The 27,923-nt window shown below is 44.7% G+C and overlaps 1 protein-coding gene and 1 long non-coding RNA gene across 2 annotated transcripts in view; one reads left to right on the top strand and one right to left on the bottom strand.

Moving 5' to 3' along the window:
* The first annotated feature begins 2,385 nt into the window (after positions 1–2,385).
* On the top strand, positions 2,386–24,047 carry CD2 (CD2 molecule). Its single transcript, XM_074972046.1, has 5 exons — positions 2,386–2,877; positions 6,957–7,250; positions 12,145–12,399; positions 19,240–19,359; positions 21,665–24,047. The coding sequence occupies exons 1-5, from the start codon at positions 2,817–2,819 to the stop codon at positions 21,871–21,873; spliced, it is 939 nt and encodes a 312-aa protein (XP_074828147.1). The 5' UTR covers positions 2,386–2,816; the 3' UTR covers positions 21,874–24,047.
* The window catches only part of LOC141998997 (uncharacterized), an 87,069-nt gene continuing 77,883 nt past the window's right edge, over positions 18,738–27,923 (bottom strand). Inside the window, exon 3 of the long non-coding RNA XR_012641934.1 lies at positions 18,738–19,318. This is a non-coding gene — a long non-coding RNA (uncharacterized LOC141998997). The remainder of the gene's footprint in view (positions 19,319–27,923) is intronic.

Raw genomic sequence — 27,923 nt, 5'->3', positions numbered from 1 at the left:
GGTTAAGGTATAGCTAAGCAGAACTGAAGTTTTACTATATAATCTGTAGTCAATGAGGAAGTGAGTGGGCCTTGGTGGGAGGGGGTGGGTGTGTGTAAAGGGGGAAAGGGAACAGGGAATGAGGGTAAGGAAATTGGATCCATGTTTTGCTAAAGGGGGAAATGGGAACAGGGAATGGGAGTAAGGAAATTGGAACCATGTTTTGCTAAAGGGGGAAATGGAAACAGGGAATGGGAGTAAGGAAACTGGAATCCTGTTTGGCTAAAGGGAGAAATGGGAACAGGGACACAGGTATAAGGCTCTGTGGTGTCAGAGCTGGGAAGGAGGATACTAAGGAAGGAAACTGGAATCATGCTTGCTGGAAGTTCACCCCAATAAACATCGAATTGTTTGCACCTTTGGACTTCGGGTATTGTTGCTCTCTGTTCATGCGAGAAGAACCAGGGAAGTAAGTGGGTGAAGGAATAAGCCCCCTAACATGGGGTGGCGTGGACAGGAGTAAGCAGGGTGTGCGACCCTCAAAAGTTTGGGGACCGCTGGCCTAAACTATGTAGGTGTTGCTTGGTTTAGGCCAGGACAGCATTTCTGCAGTGTTTGGTGTTTTTGTTTTGTTTTTTCCCCCTCTAGCCTGTCTGCTAGAGCTGCAGGAGCACCAAGTGGTTTCTCTAATGGATGGTATGTCCAGAAGATGAGATGCTCTGAGACCCAGCAGGGCCCTGTTGTGCAGAGGCCTGTATTCTAAGTTGTCCAAGGTAACATAAGTTTAGCTTGGCCTGTTATGTAAAATTGTTTATGAAAGTCAGCAAAAGTTGAAGGGAAATAGTTGGCCCAAACTGGATTGTTTAGGATAAAAGAGCTGTCCTAACAGGACTCCAAGGCTCCTGGTAAAGTCATAGGTAGGCATGACAATAAGCTGAAGGATTCTAATAATGGCAGGAAATATTTATAATTGTTTTGATTGGTAACGTTAATGGTGTGCAGTTGCCCTCCCTTCTTGAATGTTGTCTGTTTGGGGGGAGAAGGGGGACAGGTGAACTGGAAGGAATGAGCTTCACCATCATGTCTGCCAGCCACATTGTCACCTGGGACCCTGTTGGGTCTTTGTCTACTGTGACACTGTTGGGTCTTCCTCTCCCTGCTCTGGTCAGGCTCTGACCAGACTAGGCCAGAAAGCAGGAACCACATGACATCATCACCTCCACTGTTACCTGCACACTCTACGGCACCCACCTTTACCCTTCCGTGGGCTCACGGTGTAATCTTACATTCTGTAGGTTTGTGGGGTCTTTTACCAGTGAAAGAGCCTTACACAGTAATATCCTTAACCCCTATTTATTAACAATCACCAAAACAGAATGCAAACACTAAGCATACAACGCTCACCGCTCCCAATAAGGCAGACAAACTTTTCCCACTGGCCAGTCAGGATCCATGGAATCCAGCTTCTCATGATATAGTTGCAGGGTGCTAAGGTCTTGCAGTTCTGATCTTGGGCTGTGTCCTGGAGTTGGTTCCAAAGAACTTCCTTTGGGAGTCTAGTTTATATAGTGAAACTGGAGTCCTGCTTACCTGTACCTTAACCAATCATTTTACTAAAGTATTACAAAACAATTCTTCACCCAATCATACCCCATCACCTTAGCTGATTTACACCTTGCAAAATTAGTTATGTAACAAACAGAAACAATCAAAGAACCAGACAGAAACGACGTAGAGCATCTTCACTAAAGCGGCACAGTTGCATCAGTGCAGCTGCGCCAAAGCAGCATTTCAAGTGTAGACCTGCCCTCATACTTTACATTTGAAATGCTTTAATGGATTTTTCCTTCTTTTTGTGTGCCTTTAACAAAGATTTACAAAGATTTGTAATGGTGGCTGTTGCAAAGGGAATAAGCCAATAACAACTTGACACTAAACCCCACACCACACTTAACTGTTTAATGCTGTTAACAGGGAACAGGAGCTTTCTTAACATCTTATCCCTTGTTGGCCCCAGACACCCTCTTTTCAACACAGCAGCCCCCAAGACCAAATCCTGGGGGAGAATGAGGCACTGCACTCTACTCATGCTCCACAGGGCTCCTTGTGTCTTTCACAGCAGACTCCTTCCTAAATGCTCAAGAGGGTTTTGAAACACCTGTGTGTTTGCACAGTACTGCTAATTATGGGTGAACCTCACTAAGCCTGGAGTTCAGTTTCAGTTCAAATGTTCAAAGTTCAAATGTTTCTGTGAAGCTAGTCTAAAGCTTTTCAAAGGAGGTGTTTATGCTATCTACATAACACACCTCCTCTCAGCAGACCTCAGCTACTTTTTAAACCTACTCACTAGTCCCTGAAGACCCTGGAGGGTGATAGCTGGTTGCTGGGTCTTCTTTCTTTCTCACCCAACAAGACCTCCGAAGGCAGGTTAAATGTGGCAGCAGGAGAATAGTAAGACTTCCCCACATCCCTTCTTCTGGGACATGAATGTAGAGGTCAAGGTCCTTAGCTGAACATCAAAGAAACATGTGGCTCAGGTTCTGTTCTCAAGTTGGGACAAAATTGGGGGGAAATTCTGGTATTTGAGGCTTGCACTTTCCTAATCCCTGCAAGTTGTTCCTCAACCCTGGTTGAAATAATGGACTGAGAACCAGTTCCACTCTGCTCGTGTGTGTGACAGAAATGGAAAAGTTTCGATGAGCAAGAGGAGGAGGAGGGGACAAGAGGTGCCAGGGCTGTGCTGACACACCAAAAGGCTGCTGATTATAAGTAGAACTTCATCTCACTGGCCAGGAGCTTTCTTCACGCAGGGACAGTTTGGAGATACGATTTGGAAAATGGACTTTAGGGGGATTTTTCTAGCCAAGTGCCTGGTGGTTTTATTCTCCTGTGTAAAAGGTGAGTTTGCACCGGCTTTTTGCTCTTTCAGGCTGACTTTGCTTAAAATTGCACTTAAAGTATTTAACAATCTACCTCAGTTTTAACACCCATTCCTTGTACCCAGACAAGGGTGATGGATATGTTAACAGGGTGCTGAATTAGGCCCATCTATGCCACAATTAAATTGACTCAGGGATCCAGTTCCAATACGGCTATAATTTTCAGGGTGGATGGGACCTATAACTGCACTGTCCCAGGGTTTCACCCAGTTAGGAGAATTTGGGGTGGTCTTGTCCACACGGCACATTTTAAGCCTCTCCCCGACTCAGTTATAGTTGAGGAGCAAGTTATTACCAGTATGTTTTAGATTATTCCTTTGATAGTGCTTTTAATATAGAAATGTGTAAGCACAATTAAACGTGACTGATCCCATCTCTGCCACACATCTTCTGCTTAAAGCTAAATAGTGAAGCTTGGGGCAAGATGGACGATCTGATAAAAATGCTTGGATCTTACTTAAATATCATGGGCCACATTCTTCCCTGGTTTAACTCTACTAAAATCACAGATGAATTTGGCTCCTCGTCTCTACGAGAATTATCGCTATTGCCACAGCAAGTGCAGTGCAAATAAATCATTTAAAGTGTTACACAACCCTCTGAACTGTAGCTAGCTCGTATGAAGCTGGGAAGATCAGATATTTGGGGAACTGGCAATGGGACCTTTAGGGTAAAATCCTGGCCCCGATCCTTGGCCATTGACTTTAATAGAGCCAGGATTTCACCCTAAAACTCTCAGGGCTTGATCCTGAAAAGTTGTCAGCACTCTGTCCCCAGTCCAGGCAAAGCGCTTAAATACGTGCTTCACTTTAAGCATGCAATTAGCCCCACTGACTTCAAAAGAATTATTCACGTGTTTAGATTGAAGCATGTACTCAAATGCTTTGCTGTTGGGGGCAGAATGCTCAGCTCCTTGTAGGCACAAGCCCTCACTGTTAAGCACATGGCCTCACTTTTCCCATTGGTAAAATGGAGACAATGATATCTACCTTCCTTTGCAAAGTGCTGCAAGATCTCTTGGCTATTGTTATTTTATCTAGCTTTCAGCCCGGGGGATCCCATGACCAGAGCTTGCTATCATAATATTTATACTATTACTTTGTAAACGGTTTTAGCTTCAAATTAACAATCCTTTATCTGACACGTATTAATATAGGTAAGGGTCAGCATGGAGTTTTTCCTACTGCCCTCAGAGAAGCTGCTGCATTTTTTTCGTAACTCTATTCAAGAGAGACTTCACTGTGCATCATGTAGACCCATTGCTCTTTTCTAGTATCAAAGGGAAACAGAACTGTTGACAGTGCAAGAATTTTTTGCACAGGAATATTAACAGAATGTTTGTATTTATCACCCTATCATATGGTAGGGCGGGGTTGGTCTAGGTTGTAAATTACAGTAGGTACATACATATTGGTATTATTATAGTTATTAGCAATTATTTTTAAAAACGTTGATCTCAAAATGTAGTTGCCATTTTGGCTTATAGATTAGAACAAGTAGTAGTGGACTCTGTACACAAGCAGCCTTCATGAATGACAGGAATAAATCCAACAGTAGATCATTTATGATGGTGGTTTAATGTTTTCTAGGTACAAGGACTAGATAAATAAAGAATACATTCTTGCTATGGGCTTAAAACAGACTCTCGATTTCCTTGAATGACTCTATTTGTTCAAAACGTTTGGAACTTTACAAGTGAATACTTCTTTTCTCAGATAGGTACAGTACTATCAGTGCAGCTCCTTTTAGTTCACTGCACATGAATCATCCCATCCTCTTTGTGATGGCAACGGAGCAGTTTGTTGCTAGATTCTGATCGCTCTGGCCTTTGCAGAGTATTTCACTCGGCACTATCGACAAATAACGTTCCATTGTCTATACAGAGGACTTAGTGTTGTTTGTTTGGAGTGCTCAGACTTCTGTTCCAATGATTCGGGAGGCCAAGCAAACTTTTAAAGACCTAACAGGATTGTCTGTCAACTGGAATACTACTGAGCTTTCCTTCCTCAGGATTTTGATCAACTTTTCTGCCATCTACACCTGCAAAATATAAATGATAGAACATACAATACAAATAATAATGAGTAGTAATAACTCTAAATATCTTGGAGTAATTCTGAGGAGTAGCAAGTATTTGTATTACATTTTTTTTTCTTTGTCAAAAATTCTGCAGGTTTTACAAAGGGCTTTGGTGCTCCTGTTAACACTTATTGGGAGAACAAATATTATTAAAATAGTGACACTTCCAAGAGTGAGTGATTTCAGAATGTTCCATTAGAAATGCTGAATGCTTTTTAAGAAACTTGATAGCTCAATAATAGCTTCCCTTTGGGCTGGCGGATGCATTGCATGAAACTCTTCATCCTCTCACAGGCTCTAATGGGCCGTCCCTCTCAGATTTCTCGAATAATTATTTTGTTGCACAAGCATGATAGTCTAATTTTTTTTATTTGACTCCAACATTACTATTATGCAAAGCAGCAATTAGTTTTCCGTTTTCCTCGCTGTGATGTATTTTTATCATATCCTAGATCTAATGAAAACTTTATAATAAAGGATTATATATTATAATAAAAGATTTATAAACCTACTGGTAGTTTCTCTCTATGGGGAAAAGAACTCACACTGTGCAAAAATAATTCAGCGTAGCTCACCCTGCCCACCACTATAGCTTTATCCTGTAGATTAGAGGGGAATTAATTTAGCAAATGGAAGATTGAATAATCCCTGGTTATGAATGAAAGTTTTGCTGTTAATGAATTTTATTTTATTTGAAACTTACAAGCATGTATTTAACCTGTCTGATAGTTTCAATATTATTTATCAACTTGCTTCTGCAGTACGGACTAAGAATCTACACAAATGTTTGTGTGGCGTCAGCTTCTCATCTGAAGTCACCTTCAGGCAAAATCTGTGCTCTAAAAACCCAGTCGGCTATTACTGCACTATTCAGTATGCCGAGGCTGTGATTTTTAGATTTAGATTCAGTTTGAGATAAATGGGCATGAGTTCTTGTGACAGAACATACCATGGGAAGATGAATGCTTCTTTATACGTAACAATATGAATAAGGCTAAACAGCCTTTACCTTTCTTAGTAATACCAATATTTAGCCCTTATGTGACACCTCACATCTTCAAGTGCTGAACAACCACTTGCAGTAGCACCCTTGTGAACTGGGTGTTATCCGTTTTGCACAAAGGTGACCTGAAAAGAGGGAAAAACCTGCCTTTGGGTCCATGTTTATCAGGTGATCGTACCCATGAAATAGAGCTTTGGGAGGGAGGGAGTGTATCCTGTAGTCACAGCCGTGCGGGAGGCAGGACCTCTGGGTCTTACTCCCACCTCTGTCACTCACTGTGTGACCTCAGGCAAGTTGCTTAGGCCAAGATTTTGAACAGTGACTAAGGATTTTCAGCGTTCAACTTAAGACACATTAAAGGAGGCTGATTTTTCAGAAATCGCTGAGCAGCTGGTCTTTAATCTGTCCCAAGTTTAAATTGAGGCACTCAAAATCACTGGTCACTTGAAAATTTTGGCCACGGGTTTGAGTCGTCAGAAGTGTTTTTAGTAATTCTGGCTGCCTCAGTTGTGGGTGCCATCTTGAGGCGCATACAATACAGTCTGATTTGCAGAGGAAATGCATGCTCACAAGCCTTATTGACTTGGCGCGGCAAGTGCTCAGTGCCTTTGAAAACCAGGCCCAAGGGGTCTTAAAATGACCACCTCCAAAACCAAGGCACCCCTAAGGGCACTTCTGAAAATTTGGCCCTTAACTTCACTGTGTTCAGAATTAAAATGGGGTGTTGGGAGGCTTAACTAAATAATGTTTGGGAGCTGCTTTGAGGGCCTGAGATGAAAGCAGCTATATAAATGCCCACCCTTATCAATGAGGAGTGGTTTGGGAAATAAGGGAAAAGTGGGGCGTTTAACTTTGTGACCAAGTTATTTAATGCTGCAGTGTCTACTGTTAACTCTCATCCATAGACGCTTTGGACAGACACTAATTGGGCTGTATTGTTCTTCCCCTGTTTGAAGGTTCTGCAAACGAAGCGTACGGTGTTCTGGGTGGTTCTGTTTTCTTGAACGTTCCTGACTTCAAAGTGGAAAAGCAACATGAAATAACATGGCTCAAAAATGCATCAGTCCTCATGAAGATCAAAAATTCTACAGTGAAATATTACGGGAACAAGGAAAAGTATAAGATGTCCCTTAATGGAACCCTGCGAATAGACCACCTGGTGGAAGAGGACAGGGGAAGTTACACAGTGACAGTGTACAATGACAAGGGACAGCTGCAAGTGGAGAAGAACTTAAATCTGAGCTTTCAGGGTGAGTCACCTTCCACATCCTTCCCACCATAGCTGGATGAGTCCCAGTCTCTCCTTCTGCTGAATGGGTCTTCATCCTGTTTCCTTGTAGTCTCTAATTTTGCTGCGTGGGCTCCTTTTCACTGAAGGGCTAGCTCTTCTGCATCTATTCCCTTTCTCTGTTCCTGGGTGGGTTCCTCCTTTTCCTCTCTTGCCAGGTGAGTCTCCCTGTTCCCTTCTTTCCCTCTATTCAGTCCCTCTGCTGTCTGATTTCTTCTCTCTCACATCAGCCACGAACTCTGCCAGGCAAACAGACCTGCACCGGTATCTATGAACAACGGAAGAAGTTAGCTCAGATCACACTGAGCCTTTGTTTTGCTACTCAAAATATCCAGGAATCCAGGTGTTTATATATACATTTGGAGGGATGGAAGGCTGGGGTCTAACTTGGGGCGGGGGGAGGGAATGGTGGTAGGACCCTTCCAAGCTCCTCCCACAAATTAATAATCCACTTGAGACATCAAATTGAGATGCCACTCATGATGGATTGTGGAGATGTTTGAACTGTTTGCATGCTCTGCTGGGCTCGGCTCCCCTAATTGGGATTCAAATATACCCATGGACTCCGCTAGGCTCCTTAAGCTTGTGTTCTCCTCCATAAGACACACATTCTGGAGCCCAAAAAGACCGCTCAGGAGAGTGCTGGTACGCGTGCTGCTGCCCAGTTCAAGCCCTGATTTCACAACAGACAGTGAAACCTTTCTTAAGCAGCCATTCAAGGGACTGATACCTCTAGGTTGTTTGACCAGTGGGATGTGGAGCAGAACTGTGCTCTGTACATTTGGAAGACTTAGGCAGTCTCCTAAAACAGGAGGCTGCTGAAAAATGCCTGAGATCTTTCACAAATTTCTGTAACATGAAGATTTTCCTTCTACAGTACTTAGGCTCAAAAGCAAGGCGTGAGAACAATCAGCTTGCTTGCATGTTTACATCCTGCCTTAATGTTGAACTGCTGCATCGGAAGCCTGACCATTAGTAAACGATTCAGTAACTGGCCCCCTATTTATTTGTAATTAACTGGGTCTCCTGTTTACTATTCACCTGTTCCATCCCTTATAAGCAGGGTGGGTTTGAATTTTTTTGTATTTAGAAATTCTGACAACATTTTGAATTTAAAAAAAAAAGGGAAATGTTTGAATTTTTTTTCTTGTGTATTGACCAATTATTACAGCTGATTGGAATCTTCTGGATGTCAAGATTTTGATGACATTTAAAAAATTTTAAAGAAAAGAAGCGTGAGCAGAATTTAAAAAAATTACTATGACGTTCACTCCTGATTTTCTACTAACTTGACTTATAAGCTGAAGGGAAAAAATGCAGATACCTTTAATGTGTTAAAAGTTTTCCTTTATCTGATAATTGCTATTTAGATGGAGGTGACCCGTGACAACTCAGACGTCTTTGACATCATGAATGACAAACTCTCCTGCTAGACGTTCTTGTGTATGAATACGTGTTAGGATATTATAATTGCAAAAAGAGGCCATGATCCTGCAAGTACTTAAGCACATGCATCACTTTGCTCTTGGGAGTAGCCCCAAAGTGTTCTGTGGCTAAAGTCAAAAGCTAATTAAGGAAGTCTGGCACCCTCGGCCCTCCCACAAGCGTGGCCCCCTGTGGCCACTTTCCCGACTTGTGGCCTTGCCACACAGAGACAACTGGCTACGCAAGAGCCATCTGCTGGGCTGGTGGGGAGGTCCACCCTCTCAAATTGTGCGTGGACACCTGCTGCCACTGCCCTAGCAAAGCCCCGAAGGGGTGACCACTCTCAAATCAACACTTGCTGAGATATTATTACAGGCTGCCTGTTGACTCAGGGAGGCATCAGTATATCCGTTATACTTGGGTCAAGTTTTTCAAGGTTTACTGGTTAAGGCATTGGATTGGGGTAGAATTTCTAGCTCAGCCACTGGCTTCCTTTGTAACCTTGGTCAAGTGACTTAATCTACCCTGTGCCTCAGTTTCCCAACTGTGAAATGGGGATGTAGCTTTTAGGAGTGTTGGGAGGATAAAATCCATTAGCGATGTGAGGTGCAGTGATACGATGGCCATTAGAGTCAGATAGCTAGCATAATTATTTTTAAAAGTAAAAGCTTAGCTTCTGGCATCATCCTGTGAATCTAGGAATCAGGAGCCTAGGAATCTGTCCATAGTGTCTAGAATGTTTCAAGACTGGATGTCTTTCTGAAATATATGCTCATGCTCGCTCAAACAGAACTTATTGGCTTGATGCGGAAATTACTGGGTGAAATTCTATGGCCTGTGTTATACAGGTCAGATTAGATGATCACTATGGTCCCTTCTGGTCCTAAAATCTATGAATACTGTTTATCCAGCGCTGAGCAATTGCTTAAGTGTTAGCAAGACAAGGGCCATACACTGTATTCAATAGATGGATTACAGTGTTTGCTCAGTAGTTAGTGTTATAGTTGAAGTGCAGTACTCTGAAAAATGACTGACTGACTGTAAACTAGCATTGAGGGTTTCCAGGCTTTTTGCAATGACTGATTGCATTTGCTCAGTGGAAAAGTAAAAAGTGGCTTCTCCTCCATCCCCCACCCCTCTTGCAACTGATGTGCCTGCAACTTCAACCTGAACTCGGAGTCAGGGTGGGCTCTTTCTGGCTCGTGTACCATTGCCCGTACTAGAGATTCCGCAAGGGGAGCTCCAGAACCAATTCACTGTGCATAATAGGAAACAGAAACCAGCTTATTCATAGTTCCGGTGCCTCTGTAGTGCTAAGATGCTTTCTAGTCCAGTCTAGGTTCTTATACGGCGCTCATCACTGTCGTATCTGAACACGTTCCAGCAGTGCGTTAAGCAACGTGATGAAGACCTGGGCTATCCACTTATACCATCATAGCTATGGCAGAAAGGGATGTATTTTATTAATTTATTTTTTTACTGACCTAGCTTTTCCAGTCTTTCTGGTGCCCAATGCTGAATGCAAAGTTGCAGATGCAGTCATGCCGGAGCTGCATAGAAGGAGACTATTGTCTCTTTGCTCTATGATGTAAAGCCTTCATCTTTTTAATCTTCCCCCCCTTGCCCCATACCTCGTGTGCCAACTCCTCCCTGCATAGCATAGCTTCTCTCCCATATTAACTGCAATGTGTGTTTGCTTATATTGGACTGATGGCCTCCTGTATGGAAGAGAGGAAGTACTGTGGTCTCCCTATGTGCCAACCAGCCACCTTGGTGTCTGAGAGCCTGTATAGCATCTGAGGTATTTGTGGGTGGAGATAGAGCAGCAGTTGATGGTTTGCTCTCCTTGGCTCTTCCCCCTGCTCTGAGCTCAGTTTTCCGTACACAGATCTAGGTGGGAGGTGTTACATCTTTGAGCAAGGTACTATAGCTACAGCTCTGGGTCCTCTCCCTGGTTGCTAATGAGCAGCCACCTCAGCTAATGCCAACTCTGGGCACTAGCTGGGGTGGCTGGAAACAGAGAGGGGGGTGGTCAGTGGAGCCTGCAAGTTGACTCCAGGCTCTGGATGGATGGAATAGAGTTCCAGTATCCATGGACCCCTGAGAGCAGAGTCGTTGGGAGAGTTTGCAGTCTCCCAAGTCTGCAGGATCCCCTAACTCCTCCTACCAGATGGGATGATGAAGCAAAAATTTTGCAGGGGGAAACTGGTAGTTGGCTCCTCCCTTCGGCCATGCCTGAGGGGGTTTTCCATGAACTAGAGCAGTGATATTCAGACCTCAGTGGTTCAGGAGCCAAATTAGTCATCAACATTACCCAAAAGAGCCACAGTAGTGTAAATTTATTGTTTCATTTACTGTAGTACTATTCATATTCAAACAGTATGATGGGAAATATTGAGAGTGTGTGTGTGTGTGTATATATATATATATATATATATATATATATATAATATAGTATGTTTTATTCTCACAGCAAATACGGTAGTGCAAGTTGATAACTTAACTGGTTAATAACACAGTAAAAGCATCTTGATTGGTTAATAGTTAAACCACACAGTGTTTTAATATCACGCGCCGCAAAGAGCCGCAGGAGACACATTAAAGAGCCAGCTGTGGCTCCTGAGCCTCAGTCTAATGCGGCTCTGTCGATACTGGCACTTACGCTAAAACTTTTGTGGCTCAAGGGTGTGAAATCCCTCCCCCCTCCCCCCCATGAATGGCAAACGTTTTAACAACAAAAAGCCCTGGTGTGGACAGTGCTGCATCAGCTGGAGCTGCTCGGAAGCTACCACCTCTCATTGGGAGTGGTTTTATTTTGTCGCCAGGAGAACTCTCTCCTGGCCATAAAGAGCGGCTACACAACGCACCTTACAACAGCGTGACTGCAGCGGCAGCCCTTGTAAGGTGTGCAGTGTAAACATAGTCTGAGCTAGAGTGATCTGGCCCATTGTGTTTCCAAACTGAATAGGGCAAATGGACTGGGATTCTCTCTCTGTAAATAAACAATAAAATGTTATCTCAAGAAGAAACACTCTATAGATCTAAAAGGAGGGAACAGAGAGGAAAGTGACAATGAGTCATAAAGGTGTTAAACTTTTTTTATAAAAAAACAAGTATGCAGGCCAGTGTTGTGCTGGCCTTTTCTTTGTTGTTGCCACATCATATCCCCCCTCGGGTCTAATTTGCTGTTCGCTCTCCCCTTTATTTTTTCAGGCATTGCTACTTTCCCACTTTCTCTCTCACTGAATATCTGTGTTTCAGATTAATTTGCCCTGCATCCTTTCACAAAATCATTTTTGTTATGTTCTGCTCATGCCTCTAAAATCCCTCCAGTTCCTTTGTATCATTCTGTGGATCTTGCCTGTTCTAATAATGAACTTTTTAAAATTAGAAATCTTCACAGTCTGATTGCCTCTTCTATTCTCTTTCAGAAAATGTCTCTAAACCAGAAATCAAATGGATATGTTCAGAAAATTCCATGAAGGTGACATGTGAGGTGAATCAGAGAAACGAAGCTCTTTTTCATTTGTTTCGAAATAACAAAACACTGAATTTAAAACCGCACATAGATGCAAATGGCATATGGAAGATTGAATACAACTCCAAAAGCAGTACTGCAAAGTTCCAATGTGAAGTAAAAAATCACGTTAGCAAGAAAACGGCTGATCAGGAAATCAAATGTTCAGGTACAAAGTCTATATTGCAAACAGGTCTCCTAATCACAGCCCACAAACAGTTACAAAGGTACAGCTGTCTCCAGGGTGCTGATTCTAAAACCAGGGTCAGCCCAATAAAATAACCGAGGGAATTGACATGCAGTAGGTGTTATGCAGTGCTACACAGCAGGAAGCAAAAAACAAAACCCTTTCTCCCCCCCTCCCAGCTGTTGTTCTTTATTATTTCTACAGCACCAACAGTATCCATTGCACTGCCCAGATCATTACAACGTCAGGGGTCATTTTAGTTGGGTAGAAGAAAATTACCTGAGTTGAAAATGGGTCAGGACATCCGTTAACACCCTACATTTCCCAAGAATGGGCCTGAGTCTCCTCTCTCTTAATCCATATTTCCACTGTACACCTATGTGGCTTCCTTGACGTCAATGGGATTGCTCTTGATTTACACCAGTGGAAGGCTATGCCTACACTACAGTGCTACAGTGGCATAGCTGTAGCGCTGTGGCTGTGCCTCTGTAGGGCAATGGTGTAGATGTTTCCTACAGCGACGGAAGAGTTTTTCCATCACTGTCGTTAATCCACCTCTCTGAGAGGCAGCAGTGAGGTTGACAAAAGAATTCTTCCGTCGACATAGACGCGTCTACACTGGGGCTTAGGTCGACTTCGCTACGGTGCTCAAGGCACAACATATTTCCTGACCCCGAGCAACATATTTAGGTCAATCTCGTTTTTTAAAAGTTAGGCTGCCCCAGCAACATCGCTCAGAGGATTTAACCCCCACTCTAGACAGTGCTAGGGTGACCGAAGAGTTCTTCCATCAACCTAGCTACCCATGCCAATGGAGAACTTTTCCTGTCAGCATCGGTAATGTCCATGCTGAAACGCTACTGCAGTGCTGCAGCTGTGCCGCTGTAGTGTTTCCGCTGTAGACGAGCCCCAAGTGACAGGAGAATTAGATGCAAGGAAGTCTTGATCTTCTCCACCCTTGTATCTACGAAGTCAGTGGTGCCACACTGGTGGCTGGATTCTTTTGATAGAAAAGCTGGATGTCCTGATGGTGCTATTTAACATGTGCATATAAAGCATGGGCTTCCTTTGCAGTGAGCTTTTGGGAAATTAGCCATGTTTTAGATGGCTTAAATGGGCAATCAAGTAGGTTAGGCCCCAGGTGTAGATTTTCCTAAAGGGAAAAGGGTTTACAAAACTTGCTCTTCATAGAAACATTTTCATGAAACTTTGTTATACCAATAAAATAAAAAGCAGCAAGATCTTATTAAAGAGGAAAAGGCAAAATACCACATTTATTGTGAATACAGAAAGAATCATAGTAAGCAGTTAGTTATAGCTATAACATTCCATTCAATCTCATATTTATTCACACACACACACACACACACACACACACACACACACACACACACACACACACACACACACACACACGTACGTTCTGCAAGGTTGTTATCATAGTTACCAGCCTTAGAGTTGCTCATGCCAAGCCACTGTCCAGGTGGCCTGGACATGAGGAGGGAGCAGGGCCTTGTCTGATGCTCCTGGAAGTTGGTTTGCAGAATCAGACCCCAAAGTTCTCACTTTCTAGAGTCCATTTTTATAGGAGTTTCTTCCTATGCCAGTCTATGGGAATTGCTTCATCATGCTGTTGCTGAATCAATCAGCAGATGGCACATTCCTGACAGCTCCGTGCTGTCAGATGTTATCTTGCTCTTTGGTTCTCCCATTCTTGAGGCTGTTGGGTGGATTCCAGTCTGCCCTCCGGGGGTCCTCTGGTTATTTCCACTTGATGCCTTCTTCAGCTGATGGACACTGGATTCTTAGGCTGGCACCTCCCTGATCATTCAGTTATTATCCACACCAAGCATCCATCCACATACATCCTCTATCTCTATTTTAATCACAATTGTTAATACAACAAAAGGGCGGGGAGTCTCTGGGTGCTGTTTCTGTTGTTACAGAGTATTGCTTTGAGTCTCTCTCTCTGTGAATTGCTTTGAGAACAGACTCTGTCTTAGAATGTACTAACACAATTAGCAGCTTGCAAGTTTCACACGTAGAGGGAGAGAAACAGTACCCAAAACCAAGAGACCTCTTAATTAGTAATACCCTGGAATTTAAACTATGGGGAATCAAACTCATTTGTGATTTTAATACAGAACTTCTTTAATATGATCCAACAACTTTAGGGGGAAAAAAAGTAACTGGAAATTTTGTTGGTTTGTTTGAACTGAGACAGTGCCTTGCAGTGCTGGGGAGGCCAAGCCCAGCCGCATTCGGCTAGTGTGCAGTCAGGGCACACACCCCTGAAGCTGACCAGTATTTTCTTTAATTGTCCAACTTGGGCAAAAGGCAAGAAGTCAACAAATGAAAAATTAATCGGATCTCCAAAACCCTTTCGCTTTTAATAATCTAAAGCGTCAATAGAAAAATTGTTAAAAACTCAATTTCATTACCTATATGTTATTTTTAGTCTTTTAAAAATAATATCTGAACAGCTTTGATGGCTTCCCACCTACGGTGAAGTCCTGTGGCCTGTGTTATTCAGGAAGTCAGATTAGATGATCACAATGGTCCCTTCTGGCTTTATAGTCTATGGATCTCCATTTATACAATTAACTCTCACATGTTCCCTTTGACCTGTTAATCTGGGCATCTGGCACCTTCAGACACCAAGCAGTTTAACAGTAACATCAGTAAAATTGACAATCAGGTGGTAGAAACCTACATCCTTTTTACAATGGGAACAGTGCTGCAGGCTTTACCTCTGTAGTTTTGCCAGAATCACAGCAACAGAACTGGGCATTTACAGCTAGTACAAAAAAATCACATATTCTAAATTAGAGATCCCAAAGGTTAAATCATCACTATTTAATATCTGTTGACCAGTGACTCTGCACTACATGCTGTATGGTATACGGTTGAAGATACGGAGTCAAATTCTCTACAGAATTAACTCCTTTGGCTTCAGCGAAGTTACCCAAGCAGAGAGTTTGGCCCATTGACTGTACCTCAGTGAGTTTATAATCTAGATCAGTGGTCCCCAGACTTCTCAGGGTCACGCCCCCCTTTACCCTGGACGCTGCAGTGAGAAGTGCCACTGAAAGCCTGCAAATAAATAAAACCAGTCAGCTTTCAAAGAGGGTGAGGAAAGGATCCTACAGTGTGGGGCTCACTGCAGTGAAAGGGTGATTGTCTGCCCCCTTCAGACCAGTGGCAGGGCCATGTTGGCCCACCCATTTAGCACCAGGCCCAGCCCGATCTGAGCATGAGAGGTGGCCCCTCTGCCAGCTCCTGGAGCGACGGAAGCGGTGAGAGGAGGCTGCTCCCAGGCACTTGTGGGAGAAAGGGCAGGAGGTGGCTTCTCCCCAGTCACAGTGGGCTCACTCTGGGATGGCCCTGGCGAACAGCGCTGGGAGGTTACTGAACCGGGGGGGAGTGTTGCTGTCAGCAGGAACCGGGGCAGGGGTACTGCCACAGCGGGTCCAGGCTCATCCACCTTCCTGGAGAGTGGGAGCTGAACGTTGGCGGGGAGACGTATGTGAGACATGGCACGGAACTGTGGTGTCGGTACAAGACTCATTACTCTGGCGCATGTTCTCTCAGCAGCAGCTGGGCGAGCTGCCTGAGGACAGCCAAGGCTACTTCTTCCACAACTGCAATGGTTTCCTCTCCTGCTACATCCTGGACTATATGCAGGACCTGCTGCTGCCCCAGCACTTTCCTGAGTGCAGCCACCTGCAGTGGGAGGCCAAGTACTTCCAGCTGCCCGAGATGGCACACCCTCTGGCACAGAGCCAGGGGCAATTGGCTGGAGATGTGCACTGCACTGACCAGCCCCTGCCCCTCCTCAGTGATCTGGAGGTGGAGCCACTCCTAGCTGTACCACCATCTCAGACAGCGTGATGGCAGCCTGAAACAGCCAGAGGAGTGTGAGTGCAGATATAAGACTCAAGAAGCAGTTCTCAAGGTAGCCAGGGATAACCCTGTTAAATTGACACGCAGGCATGGGGTGGGAGACCCAAAGATGGAGTCACCACAAGGCAGTGTAGAGTTGCTGTTTCTTACTGTCGCATTCATCTGTATATATTAAATACTTGGAGCTTACTGCATGAAATTCATTCTCCCATCACTCAGGGCCAGTCCGCACTGGGTGTAAATTGACATAATAATTAATGCCTAGCACTTTTATAGGGCTTTTCATCCATAGATCTCACAGCACTTTACAAAGGAGGTCAGTGTCGTTATGTAGTTTCATTGACTTCAGTGGAGCAATGTTGATTTACATCAGCTGAGGATCTGGCCCTCGGTGTTCTTCATTGTGACTTGGCTGCTGAACTCCATCTGTCAGATATCAGGGGCTGGGTATTTTGGGGTACTAAGTCTGTGTTATTTTTTTCCGTAGCATCAACAGCTAACAAAAGCATTTATCACACAGGTCTTGAAGAAATATGTAGCACAGGTATCATATCACAAGAAAGTCCAAAACCCACACCACCGGTTTCTTCCTATGCAGGTTAGAAACACAGGGGATGTGGGTGTGGGGAAGGATCAGCTGTCCTCAGTTCAGGTCTCAGTTAATCCTTCTTCCCAGCCATGGGAGGCAGTGTGGCCTAGTTGACAGTGCACTGGACTAGGACTCTGTAGACTTGTGATCTATTCCCAGCTCTGCCACTGGCCTGCTAGGGGGCCCTGGGAAAGTCACTTCCCCTCCCTGTGACTCAGTTTTCCCATCAGTAAAATGGGGATAATGATACTGAGATCTATGGATGAAAAGCAATGTATAAGAGTTCAGTATTATTATTACTTGAATCTCTTGTTTTAATTGGGCTACTTACAGGTGCCACTTTGCAACTCAAATAATATTGATAATGATGATGATAATTGTATAGGGTATATTTTTTTGGAAGATCACAAACCACTTCACAGACATTAAGAAATTAAGCCTTGCAGCACACCAGCCTGAAGTAAATAAGTATTATTACATCCATTTTACAGGAGGAGAAGGGGAAACCCTGGGATAATTAAAGACAGATTTCATGACATAAAACTCAAAGTATGTACACCTTTTTTCACACACATGTGCACACTTTCGCATAACCCAATCACCCCATTTTGTGAGCAAAACTTTGGATTTGCAAGGTTAAATGGGGCTTTCTGGTATCTATTTGTTATATGATCCAGTGCCCCATATGCGCACACATTTGGGAGAGGTGTATGCAAACATAAACGTGTGCACACATTTTTGTATGTTTACAGACTTGAACCTCCCTTTCTGCAAATTCTATGCCAAGTATCTATCTTGACTATATGGCCAAGGAGGCTGGGGCCAGTAAGGAGGAATCCTCTTCCCCAGGCAATAGACCAACTGTACAGCTGCTCAAGGGGGGATTCTCCAGCCTGATCCCCTTCCCTAACCTGGGGGTGGAGCGACTGTGGTGCATCTCTGGGGATGTAGTTTAACCTGGGAGCCCAGCCTACCGAGGAGCATTGAAGCATAAAACACCTGAACTATTCCCATGGGGCTCCGAGGTGCCATTTCTGAACCCAACTAGTTCATTTGTCAGCCAAAATATTTCCATTTATAGATTTTTTTGAAAAGTCATAATTTTCAGTGAGAAGAAAAAAAAATTTCAGACCAGCTCTATGTGGGAGCTACTCTACATTCGGGATTTGCGCATCAGTATAGGTGCGAAAATCTCCAACGCACACAGGCTGTAAGTGGTAAAGGTTTGTAATGTGCACTGGTTTGGTATTCAGTGGGGGTGCAAAGCAAATCTAAATGACACACTGAAGGGGTAGAAGAGGACTGTGTGTTTTACACCCTCCTCTTGGTTGCCTTTCCTGCTACCCACTTTTCTTTTGTCCACTGGACACAAGTTCTGAAGTCCTTATGCAGATACAACCATAGTCGACTTCAATGGGAGTTCTGCCCAAGGAAGGACTGAGTCAGGTTTTGATGCTCAGTATGTAAATTGCACTCATTTGCACACCCACTGAGGACAAAAATCGGTGCATATTACTGTACTTCACACTCATTTGTGGCCAACTTACCCCAACGAGCAACTTTACACTTGTGTTAAATTTAGCCCCTTTCAGCCCCCTCTTCACTATTGTTAATTATTGTGTAGCACTTGTTTTGAGTTCCAGCCAAGGAAGAGCAAGAAGAGCAAGCTCTGAAATACCACAAGACAAGCTTTTCTCACAGTATTTCCAGCCCAGTATTTCCAGCTCCTGAAAAAGTCTGTTTTTTGTCAGACTCTGAGCACTACTTTCGCCCAGCCAAAGCATTTTGAAAGTCCTTAAAAGGCCAGAAGGGCATTCAGATCTTTGTGTGTCAATCTAGAACAAGACTTTTGAGGTTTGACCATCACTAGGAGCAAGATGACACCTACTGTTTCTTAGGTAAAAGTCCTTGGCACTCCTGTGAATTCTGCCTCAAACTTTCCTTAGAACTCTCATCAAACAAAGCACATCATACACACATTTCTTAACTATGTTCCATGAAAGAATTCTGTTTCTCGCCAAGTTTTCTGTGACCATAAGCTAGTGGTTTAACCTTGTTTGTGCCTCAATTTCCCCCTCTGTAAAATGGGGATAATAATACTTAACATTATCTCAGAGGGGTGTTATGAGTCTTAATTTATTGTTTGTGAAAATGCTTTGAGATGCTGGGACGAAAGACGCTATAAAACTACAAGGTTTTCATATCATCATTGTTATCCATGTCATAAGCTTCACATGTGTACATCCTCTAGGTCACTGGGACCAAATTCCAATCTTTGCCTTGGCATTTTCTTCTCTCCCTGTGATATCTCCTTCTTCTCTCTGAGCTAGGGATGCTGGACATTGTTCTCATTGGGAGCATTGCAGGAGGTGCAGTTGTCTTTGTCATCTTTTTGGCTCTGCTGATTTACTGTATCAGGAAGAAGAGAGCAGAAAGATATGAAGAACAGGGTAAGCACTTGAAATTTTCATGTTGCTGTATGACCACTTAAAATCACCTAGTTCTTTCCACAAACTGCTCAGAGATAGTGAGAGAGAAAGTACTGAGTTTTGTCACACTGAAATTCTACACTTCAATTGCCAGTTTTAATCTTGGTTTCTGATGGTTGTTTTTAACAAGACAGTGCTATTTTCAAGGACTATTATTTACCAGTGAGGGGAGAACAGACCGTCCAAAAGCTTGTCTCAGAGAAGCATCCATGATTATTTGAACATCCTTGATCTAGGATAAGCTTGAGAATCTCACCAACCCACTTTCTCATTAACTTATATATATGTAAAGGCAACCAACATCACTAATTGCATTTGAAATGTAGTCATGCCTAGTGAGTGATTTGGGGTGCCTCCATTTTTTTTTTTTTTGGCTATACAGCCTGAGACACTGTAAAGAGACCAGATTTTCAGAAAGTACAGCGCATAAGAGAGAGGTTTTGTTATTATTTATTCATCCTCTAAAAATCAGGCCCTGTTAAAGTGTCTCAACTTGGGCATCTAAACATAGAAGTATGTAAAAATCACTAATCATTTTTGAAAATTTAGACTGAGTTTTAGTTTTGGTGGTCACAGAAAAAGAAGAAAAGGTATGTAATGAGAGAAATCCAATTCAAGAATACAACAGAAGTACTGGCTATAAATAATTGACAATGAAATCATAATTGCAGGTAAATCACGTAATTAGGATGAACAGGGTTTAACTAGGTCCTACATGCTCATGAGATGTTTTCATGGTGTGATTGGCTTGACCAGCAACAGGGAGGACCATAAATCTCCCAATTGGAATATATCCAGTCCGACTTTGCAGACCCAAGAGGTTTGGGCAGTTCAGCAACTGAACTTTTAGTTGCTTGTCTGAACCAAATCCAAACTCCAGACCTGCTTGTCTTCACTAGAAAACTAAGACATGTTAGCACATGTCCTTGAGGAGTCATGAAGATAAGAACGGCCATACTGGGTCAGACCAATGGTGTATCTACCCCAGTATCCTGTCTTCCGACAGTGGCCAATGCCAGGTGCTTGCGAGGGAATGAACAGAATAGGCAGTCGTCAAGTGATCCATCTCCTGTCGCCCACTTCCAGATTCTGGCAAACAGTTTGTTTCAGTTACCATGTTTCATTAACTTTGTACCCTAGCAGTTAGTGTAGACAGGGACTGTTGTGTTTAACATCTTGCCAGCTGGTCATGGGTAACCTTACTGGAACCAAAGATTTACCCATGGTCCATTGACACAATGTTCAAACTGATTTGTCCCTGTCCTCACTGAGTGTTAAGGTGCATTTAACTCTGTGTTAGTTACCATCAAAGTAACCAGGTACTTTGGAATGGTTCAACAGAAGTTTAGGGTCAGTTCAGTATCTGAGCCAGTGGGTCACTCAGTCCCTAAATCAAACCATACATGGTCACTGGCCTTTCAAAAATGGTAATAAAATGGCCAAAGACCATTAGTCTACTTCATCTATGTGAAGTACATTTTGTATGGGTAAAAGGTACAAGATTGATTGCTGTTGTGTGTGGAGTCCTCTATTTACCTGCAGAACAATTACAGCACAGACAGCGGCAGGGTAAACTTTTTTTATGCTGCCCCCTACTAATGTGTCTCAACCCTGTCTTCAAGGGGATCACCTCCAAGGAAGAGAGAGGAGTTCAGTCTCCTTGGTATATTTCCTGCTTGCTGGTAAGCTGTTGTAGCTGTCCAGCAGAGCAGGCTCACTGAGATAGGAGGGGATGGAACTGACTGAAATACCCTCTGAGAACCATGACCCCTACAAGCCAACAGACAGGCCATAGAGGTAGTCTGGGAGTAGATGGCAAATCCAGGTTTTATTATTTCATTGAAATAAACAGGGTCCCCAAAACCAGACCACTTAAACTATGCAAGCATTTGACTGCTTGCCAGCGTCCAAGCCTCCTTCCCTTGGTAGTAGCTGTTCACCATAAATAACAATGCCACATTCCTTTTTGACTAATTTTTTTCTTATTGCCCTTCTGTTTTAGTTATCTGGATATTTTGGAAATAAAAAGGCACTAGCTTCTGCGTGATACCTCTGCTAACACTAACCCGCAGCGCAGAGAAAAGCTCTGACCCTTTAGAGGAACAGGGCCCAGGGAAGATCTCAGCAGCTTCTTTAACTGAGACAGGCGCAGGCTACCCTGCAGACTCCTCCTGTAACCAGCATGGGTTATCTTCTGTTTGTTTGTATTGGTGACGTGACTCATGCTGAAGCATTAACGAATTACTTGAAGTTTTTCTAATTGCAGATGAGGAGACACCGATGAAAATTCGACAAGCGGGCGATGAATCGAAATATCGGGAGCTTCCTCTACCTCCAGTTCATGCTCCCCAGAAGCAGCCACGCCAGCAGCAGAGACTCCCTCCACAGTCTCAAACTCAGTACCAGGCAGGGCCCCCCCGACCCAGGCCACGCACTCAGCAGAAGTCTCCAAGCCACATGAAAGAGCGACCATAAGCATTTGTCCTGGAGGAACAGACCCTGTCCCATTACCTGCTCTGGTGGGTCCCACCAGAGCAAAAATAACCTTGCAAATAGCCAGCAATCCCCCAGACTTTCGTTGTGAGAGATCACTGTCTATACTTAATGGCTGATGAAAAGGCTCAACGATGGAGACGCGAGGTGATCACAGGTCATTAACCTTGGCCATTTTCTTCAAGTAACTCCATGCTAATGTGGGACATTTAGTCCTGAAATTTGCTTCCTTTTTGCTTCATTTGGTTGTACCTCTCCTTGCCATCTTCTGGTCAAATTATTATTATTATTTTTTTTTGGAAGTCCCTAAGACTCTATTGAGATGACTTTCATCACGTCTCTCTTCCTATACCTGCACTCCCACCCAAACACCCCTCTAGTTGCTACAACCAGTCATTTGATCATATGGAGAGGAAAACAGGTGTGTTAATTGTCTGACACACTGGAGTGCTCGCAAGACACTGCAACTTTATTTCTTGGCCGTGACACGACCTGGTTCAGGGTTCCCAAGGCAGATATGCTTGTCACATGACAGGAGCCAGTATCCATTGGTGTGTGAGGTTCCTGTAGCACAGTAATACATACTACCAACCAAAGCCAAGCAGTCTAATTAATAACTACTTTCTCTGAACCTTGTTGGCTCTCTCATCCCATGGCCACTTTGTGCTCTCAGAAGAGGCCTGCTCAGCTACTATGGTTGGTGTGTCACCTGGAGCCAGTCACATGTACCTGAGAGGAAGAATTCACCCTCTCTCTTTTTTCTACGATATTACTTGCTTTCAGGAAAATCTGGAAACGCTGCAGTGGTGTCTTCTGCTCCTCTCCCACAGCCCGTCCACACTGAGGGATTTAGGAGGCCTCATTTGCTCCATTTCTGTGAAGGAGTTAGTTTAGGTCTGATGCCACGTAATCCATCTGACCCACAGGAGTGCCCCAGTCACATGATCTGCGTCAGCATTCTGGAAGCAAATAGCCTTGTATTGACGCAGGTCAGGGGACCCAGCAGTTCCAGGAACTGCGAGGTGTATAACCGGGGTATTTACACATAACCATGAAGACCTCTTGTTTTGACAAAGGAGGACATGCTCGTCTGGACTGCAGTCAGCATCCCGTGTCTCTGGGAGACAGGGTGTACTGGGAAAGACATTCTTGCTTATTCATAGGTAACGCATGTGGGGGGCACACAGATTTCTGCTTGGACTGCTGGGAGGAGGGAGAGGGGCTTTGTCCTTCTGATGTGTCTGACCCCCGGCATGCTCGGCCCCTGTCCCTGGCAGCCGGGGAGCGAGCTGCCGCCACCGACACTACCTCTCCAGCTGGGCTCTCTCTCTCCGGCAGCTGCCACACAGAGCAGTGACCTGCAAAGTGGCTCCATCCTGCTCCCCAGGGAGAGCGGCCAAATGTGCCTGGGGGGAGGTGCAGCAGGAGAAGGACAGAACCCCATCCCAGCTAACTCTGGTGGGGCAGGGAGAGCATGACGGCTGCAGGCTGGGCACAGGGCTGGGGCTGGGGGGTCGCTGGGCAGAGGAGACATGTGGGGCTGTCATGTGTCCTCCCCTTTAGATTGTGGCCCCTCAGCGTCAGGAGGCATGAGTTGTCTGTGCCTCTAACCTTTGGCGAGTCTCATGACTTCTCTGATTCACAGGTAGATCAGCTGGGTCAGCAGAGGCCCCATGTTTCTATTTTATTCACTGTATTGTCTGGCTGGCTAAAGCCACCCCTCTGGTGTTAGTGACAGCACACGGAGCATGGGGCAGGGACGGAGAAGTGAGAGCCATTCTCAAGAGCACATTGGCTGGAGCCTGCCACTTGTGCTACATAAGGTAGATGAATGTAGAGTAGTTCTTTCAGGTTCTGCGTCTCCAATGTATTTCTGTGGCGTTAAAAGGTGTATCCTTATTTCTCTGCCCATTTATGGCCTGCCAGGTGCAGGGAAGAGACATGTGGGGAAGGAGGCCCCTGCATGTCCCACCAAGGGGCCAGTTGTTGTACTTTGCTTTTTCCTCAGAAGCTGGCCTGTATGGCTCGAACACCTGGCCCAGCTTTATGCAGTGTGTGCTAATGGTTTGACTATTTTAATGTTTGTTTTTTTAAAATGGCTTGTACTCGATTTTGTATATGAGATAGCAGCATAAATAAAGATTAGAGAGTGGATGATGGGGCTTTAGTTTGTGCTGCTCCTGGTGTTTGGCTATCTGGATTTCACTTACTTGTCAATAGGTGACAAAAGAAGATGTGTGATCCTCAGTGGCCACAGCACAGAATGACACTGTCACGCTCAACTCTATGCTCCCTTGAGTATCCACGGCGAGCAGGGACAGCGTGGGGTACTCTTGTGCCCAACCCAGCTCCCCATTGTGGGCCCAGCCTGTGTCCTGAGGGGGCATGCTGTTCCTGTCCTGGGGCTCAAGAGGTTTAGCTATACCTATTCCTGTTCACCAGTGTAAGTGAAAGGTCCATGTTGCGTTCATTCTTGATCGCCATTTATCCTGTGACATCAGCGTGGGGAGCTCTTGCATGGGGAGAACTGGGCTACAAGGTGGGTGAAGGGTTCATTCTGTGCCCATCCCACATCTCCAGAATCAGTGACTCTGTGCCCATCCCTGATGCCTAGTGCAATTTTGGGGTCAAAATGACAAGTAGCTGTAGCATTTGCTTTATGAGCATGTGTCAAGGTTCCTTCCCCACTCTGAACTCTAGGGTACAGATGTTGGGACCTGCATGAAAGACCCCCTAAGCTTATTCTTACCAGTGTATGTTTAAAACTTTCCCAAGGTACAAACTTTGCCTTGTCCTTGAACCGTATGCTGCCACCACCAAGCGTTTTAAACAAAGAACAGGGAAAGAGACCACTTGGAGATGTCTTCCCCCAAAATATCCCGCAAGCCCTACACCCCCTTTCCTGGGGAAGGCTTGATAAGGATCCTCACCTATTTGTACAGGTGAACACAGACCCAAACCCTTGGATCTTAAGAACAATGAAAAATCAATCAGGTTCTTAAAAGAAGAATTTTAATTAAAGAAAAGGTAAAAGAATCACCTCTGTAAAATCAGGATGGTAAATACCTTACAGGGTAATCAGATTCAAAACATAGAGAATCCCTCTAGGCAAAACCTTAAGTTACAAAAAGACACAAAAACAGGAATATACATTCCATCCAGCACAGCTTATTTTACCAGCCATTAAACAAAAGGAAATCTAATGCAGACAGATCAACCCTTTGTTCCCCACCCTCCAGATCTGAAAGTAACTTGTCCCCTCATTGGTCATTTTGGGTCAGGTGCCAGCGAGGTTATCTTAGCTTCTTAACCCTTTACCGGTGAAAGGGTTTTGCCTCTGGCCAGGAGGGATTTTATAGCACTGTATACAGAAAGGTGGTTACCCTTCCCTTTATATTTATGACAGCATGTTATCCCTCAATATCCCCTCTCCTGTCACTTCTCTCTCAGGACAATTGACAGAAAACAAAGATAATTGCAAGGTGAGGTTTGATATGGCTCCAGTGGCTGGTGACGACTGTCCACTGCCATGGGGGGAGACCCCACTAACATACTTACTGCCTGGGAAGATGAGACCTGGGAGTGCCATAGAAGTGCCCTGTGTGTGCTGTGCTCAACCATGAGGAAGAGCCTGCTTCAAGTCCAATCTGACTCTCACTCCCTGGGTTGCATGATGCTAAGTGTGCAAGCAAAACCACCCCTGTGGCTCTCAGTGCTTGGCCATGCAGGAGAGCTAAGTCTGATGCCCAGTCCTGGTCTCTTTGTACGGGAGCTAGGAGTGCTGCTGGGTTTGGCCAACTATCCTAGCAGCAGTGAGTGCTTCATGCTGCCACATGGGCGATCTGGGCTTGATTGCAGTGTCTTCTCCTGAGCTGCCAAGGGTTGGGGCAGCGTGTTCAACCTCTAGGTGAAGTACGTTTCCCAATTAAGTTCACTAGTTGTGATGCAGTTGGTTTTTCTAAACCAGCAGTCTGCGAGCCCTCTGTTCTCACCCCAGCCTCCGAGCGCTGCCTGTCACCAGCGGCAAAAGGCAGAGACCTGCGAACAGCTCACACTTGGCAGGAAGCACAGAACCACAGGCTGCATGTGCACCCGAGGTTTCCTGTAAATTGCTGCATGTCAAGTCATCTCGCCCCATGCCTAGAAACAGCCCTGGCCTGACACTCCTTGCAGAAAGGAAAATCCATACAGCTTCATGACACAGAGCACTAAAAATGGGGGCAAACGGGGGCCATCACTACCCTGGTGCCAGCATTGGGGTGTGATACGTCACCTGCAAAGGCGCTGTAGTGCAAGGCTGAATAAGGCCCAATGCACTGGACAGGGAGAGAGTGAAGTCACTGGAGGGGAGGATAAAGGGCTCCTCTGTCCCTCAATGCAATCTACTGAAGATGTTCAAAGAGTTTAACAGGTTTCTGCTATAGTGCCTTTCATTCCAAAGCCTCACACTTGCTATGGGCTCCAGCCTGCTGGCCTCTGGACTAAGGTGAAACTCCAGTTGACTCCAATGGGATTTGTGCCCAAGTAAGGGCTAAGCAAGGAGTGCAGGATTTGGTCCTAGAGATATAAGACGGCATTGAAATGCAGCCACCTCTAGGTTGGAGAACAGAAAGCTACTGTCCTACAGCGCATTGCGTGGCAATGGTGGGAGGGGAAATTCTGGTCAAGGTGATCAGGGCAAATCCCACTCTTATGAAAAGTGCTTTGGCATCTATAACGTCTATGAAGAGCAGACAGGACATTGTTCTTTCAGGACCCATCTTAAATCTCTCTGTTCACTCCTGGGTATTTGAATATTCCTGAGTTCTATATTGAGTGTTACTCGTGTTTTAAAAATTAACTGAGCAGTTTGAAATGAACCCCTCAAAATTCCTGAGGAACTTTAGCTTTCAAAATACAAAGGCTATTTCAGATCTGAGTTATTGTTATGGCTGAAAGCCAGCCAAAGAGAAGAAAAAGTCCTCGCATCTGAGTAAAGTCCCTGGGGCCTTTCTTGGTTCCACTTTTGCTGCAGTGTCTTTAGGGGGCAACAAGACATGCTTCTCTATCAATGAGTCATTTGTTTGTTGAGGTTGTAGGTTTCACCATAGATGAGCCAGTGAACTGGGTCACCTAGTTCATGTTGGATCATTGAGAAATCTGGCTAGCAGAGTCACTTTCCAGAGGGAAGCTGGGCTTTCTTGCTGAGAGTGGGAACTGCTGCATGCCTCGTTGTGGGCGTTACCCTTCCACCTACACCTCTTTGGGCCAGATGCTGAAGAACCTCACACACTCGCAGCATCTGCAGCTGAAATGCATCGCGCCACATGAACTGAATCGTCAAATAGCTTGAAAACCATCAAAGTGTGGCTACGGACAGGCAAGTGACTCTGTGAAGTGACCTGGTGTATTTCCATCTAGTGGTTCTGGATTCCACGGCCTCACTTTGCAAGTCAAAAAAGAATGGGTCTGATTCTCCACTCAGCGACACCAATTGTATGTCACTGTAACTCCACTGACCTCAGTGAACTCACACTGGCATAAAAAATACTTCTAACTGCCAGCAGTGCAATCTCGCTCTGGCATCCACACCACCAAGTGGTGCCCCGCCTGCCTTGGATGCTACCAGCACTAGCAAAGAGTCAGCAGTGAGAATCACCCTGGGGATTCTCCTGATAGTGTGGGAGGCAGAGGTACTCCATCTCAAAGCCCAAGCTGCATAGACTCTAGGGCTGTGTGAAGTTTCTTGCTTTAGGTCAGTAAAGTCAGCCAATGTGACTGCAGGGAACACATATGCTGAGTAAGAAAGGGGCATTTTCACTGTGTCATTTTCTCATCACTGTCACACTTAAATGATTTGTTACGTCTCTTAGGTTATGTCTATACTGCAATTGGAGGTGCATAACTGCAGCATGTGTAGACATACCCCAGCTAGCTAACCATTGTAGTGAAGCCACGGCAGCACGAGCTGTACAAGCCCACACAGGATGCTGAGTATGTACTTGAATACATAGCCCGTGCTGCAGCAGCTTCACTGTTGTTAGTTGAGTGAG

Source organism: Natator depressus, chromosome 1 (genome assembly GCF_965152275.1).
Source record: "Natator depressus isolate rNatDep1 chromosome 1, rNatDep2.hap1, whole genome shotgun sequence".
NCBI classification, from domain to species: domain Eukaryota; kingdom Metazoa; phylum Chordata; order Testudines; family Cheloniidae; genus Natator; species Natator depressus.
Note: the sequence above shows the minus strand (reverse complement) of the source record. Positions and strands in the feature narration are given on the sequence as shown.

What these genes read in the sequence shown, in the direction of transcription:
- CD2 (XM_074972046.1), top strand. Translation starts at nt 2,817, where the DNA reads ATGGACTTTAGGGGGATTTTTCTAGCCAAGTGCCTGGTGGTTTTATTC. An exon ending in CTTAAATCTGAGCTTTCAGG is followed by an intron (nt 7,251 to 12,144) that starts GTGAGTCACCTT and finishes ATTCTCTTTCAG; the next exon opens with AAAATGTCTCTAAACCAGAA. An exon ending in TCAGGAAATCAAATGTTCAG is followed by an intron (nt 12,400 to 19,239) that starts GTACAAAGTCTA and finishes TCTCTGAGCTAG; the next exon opens with GGATGCTGGACATTGTTCTC.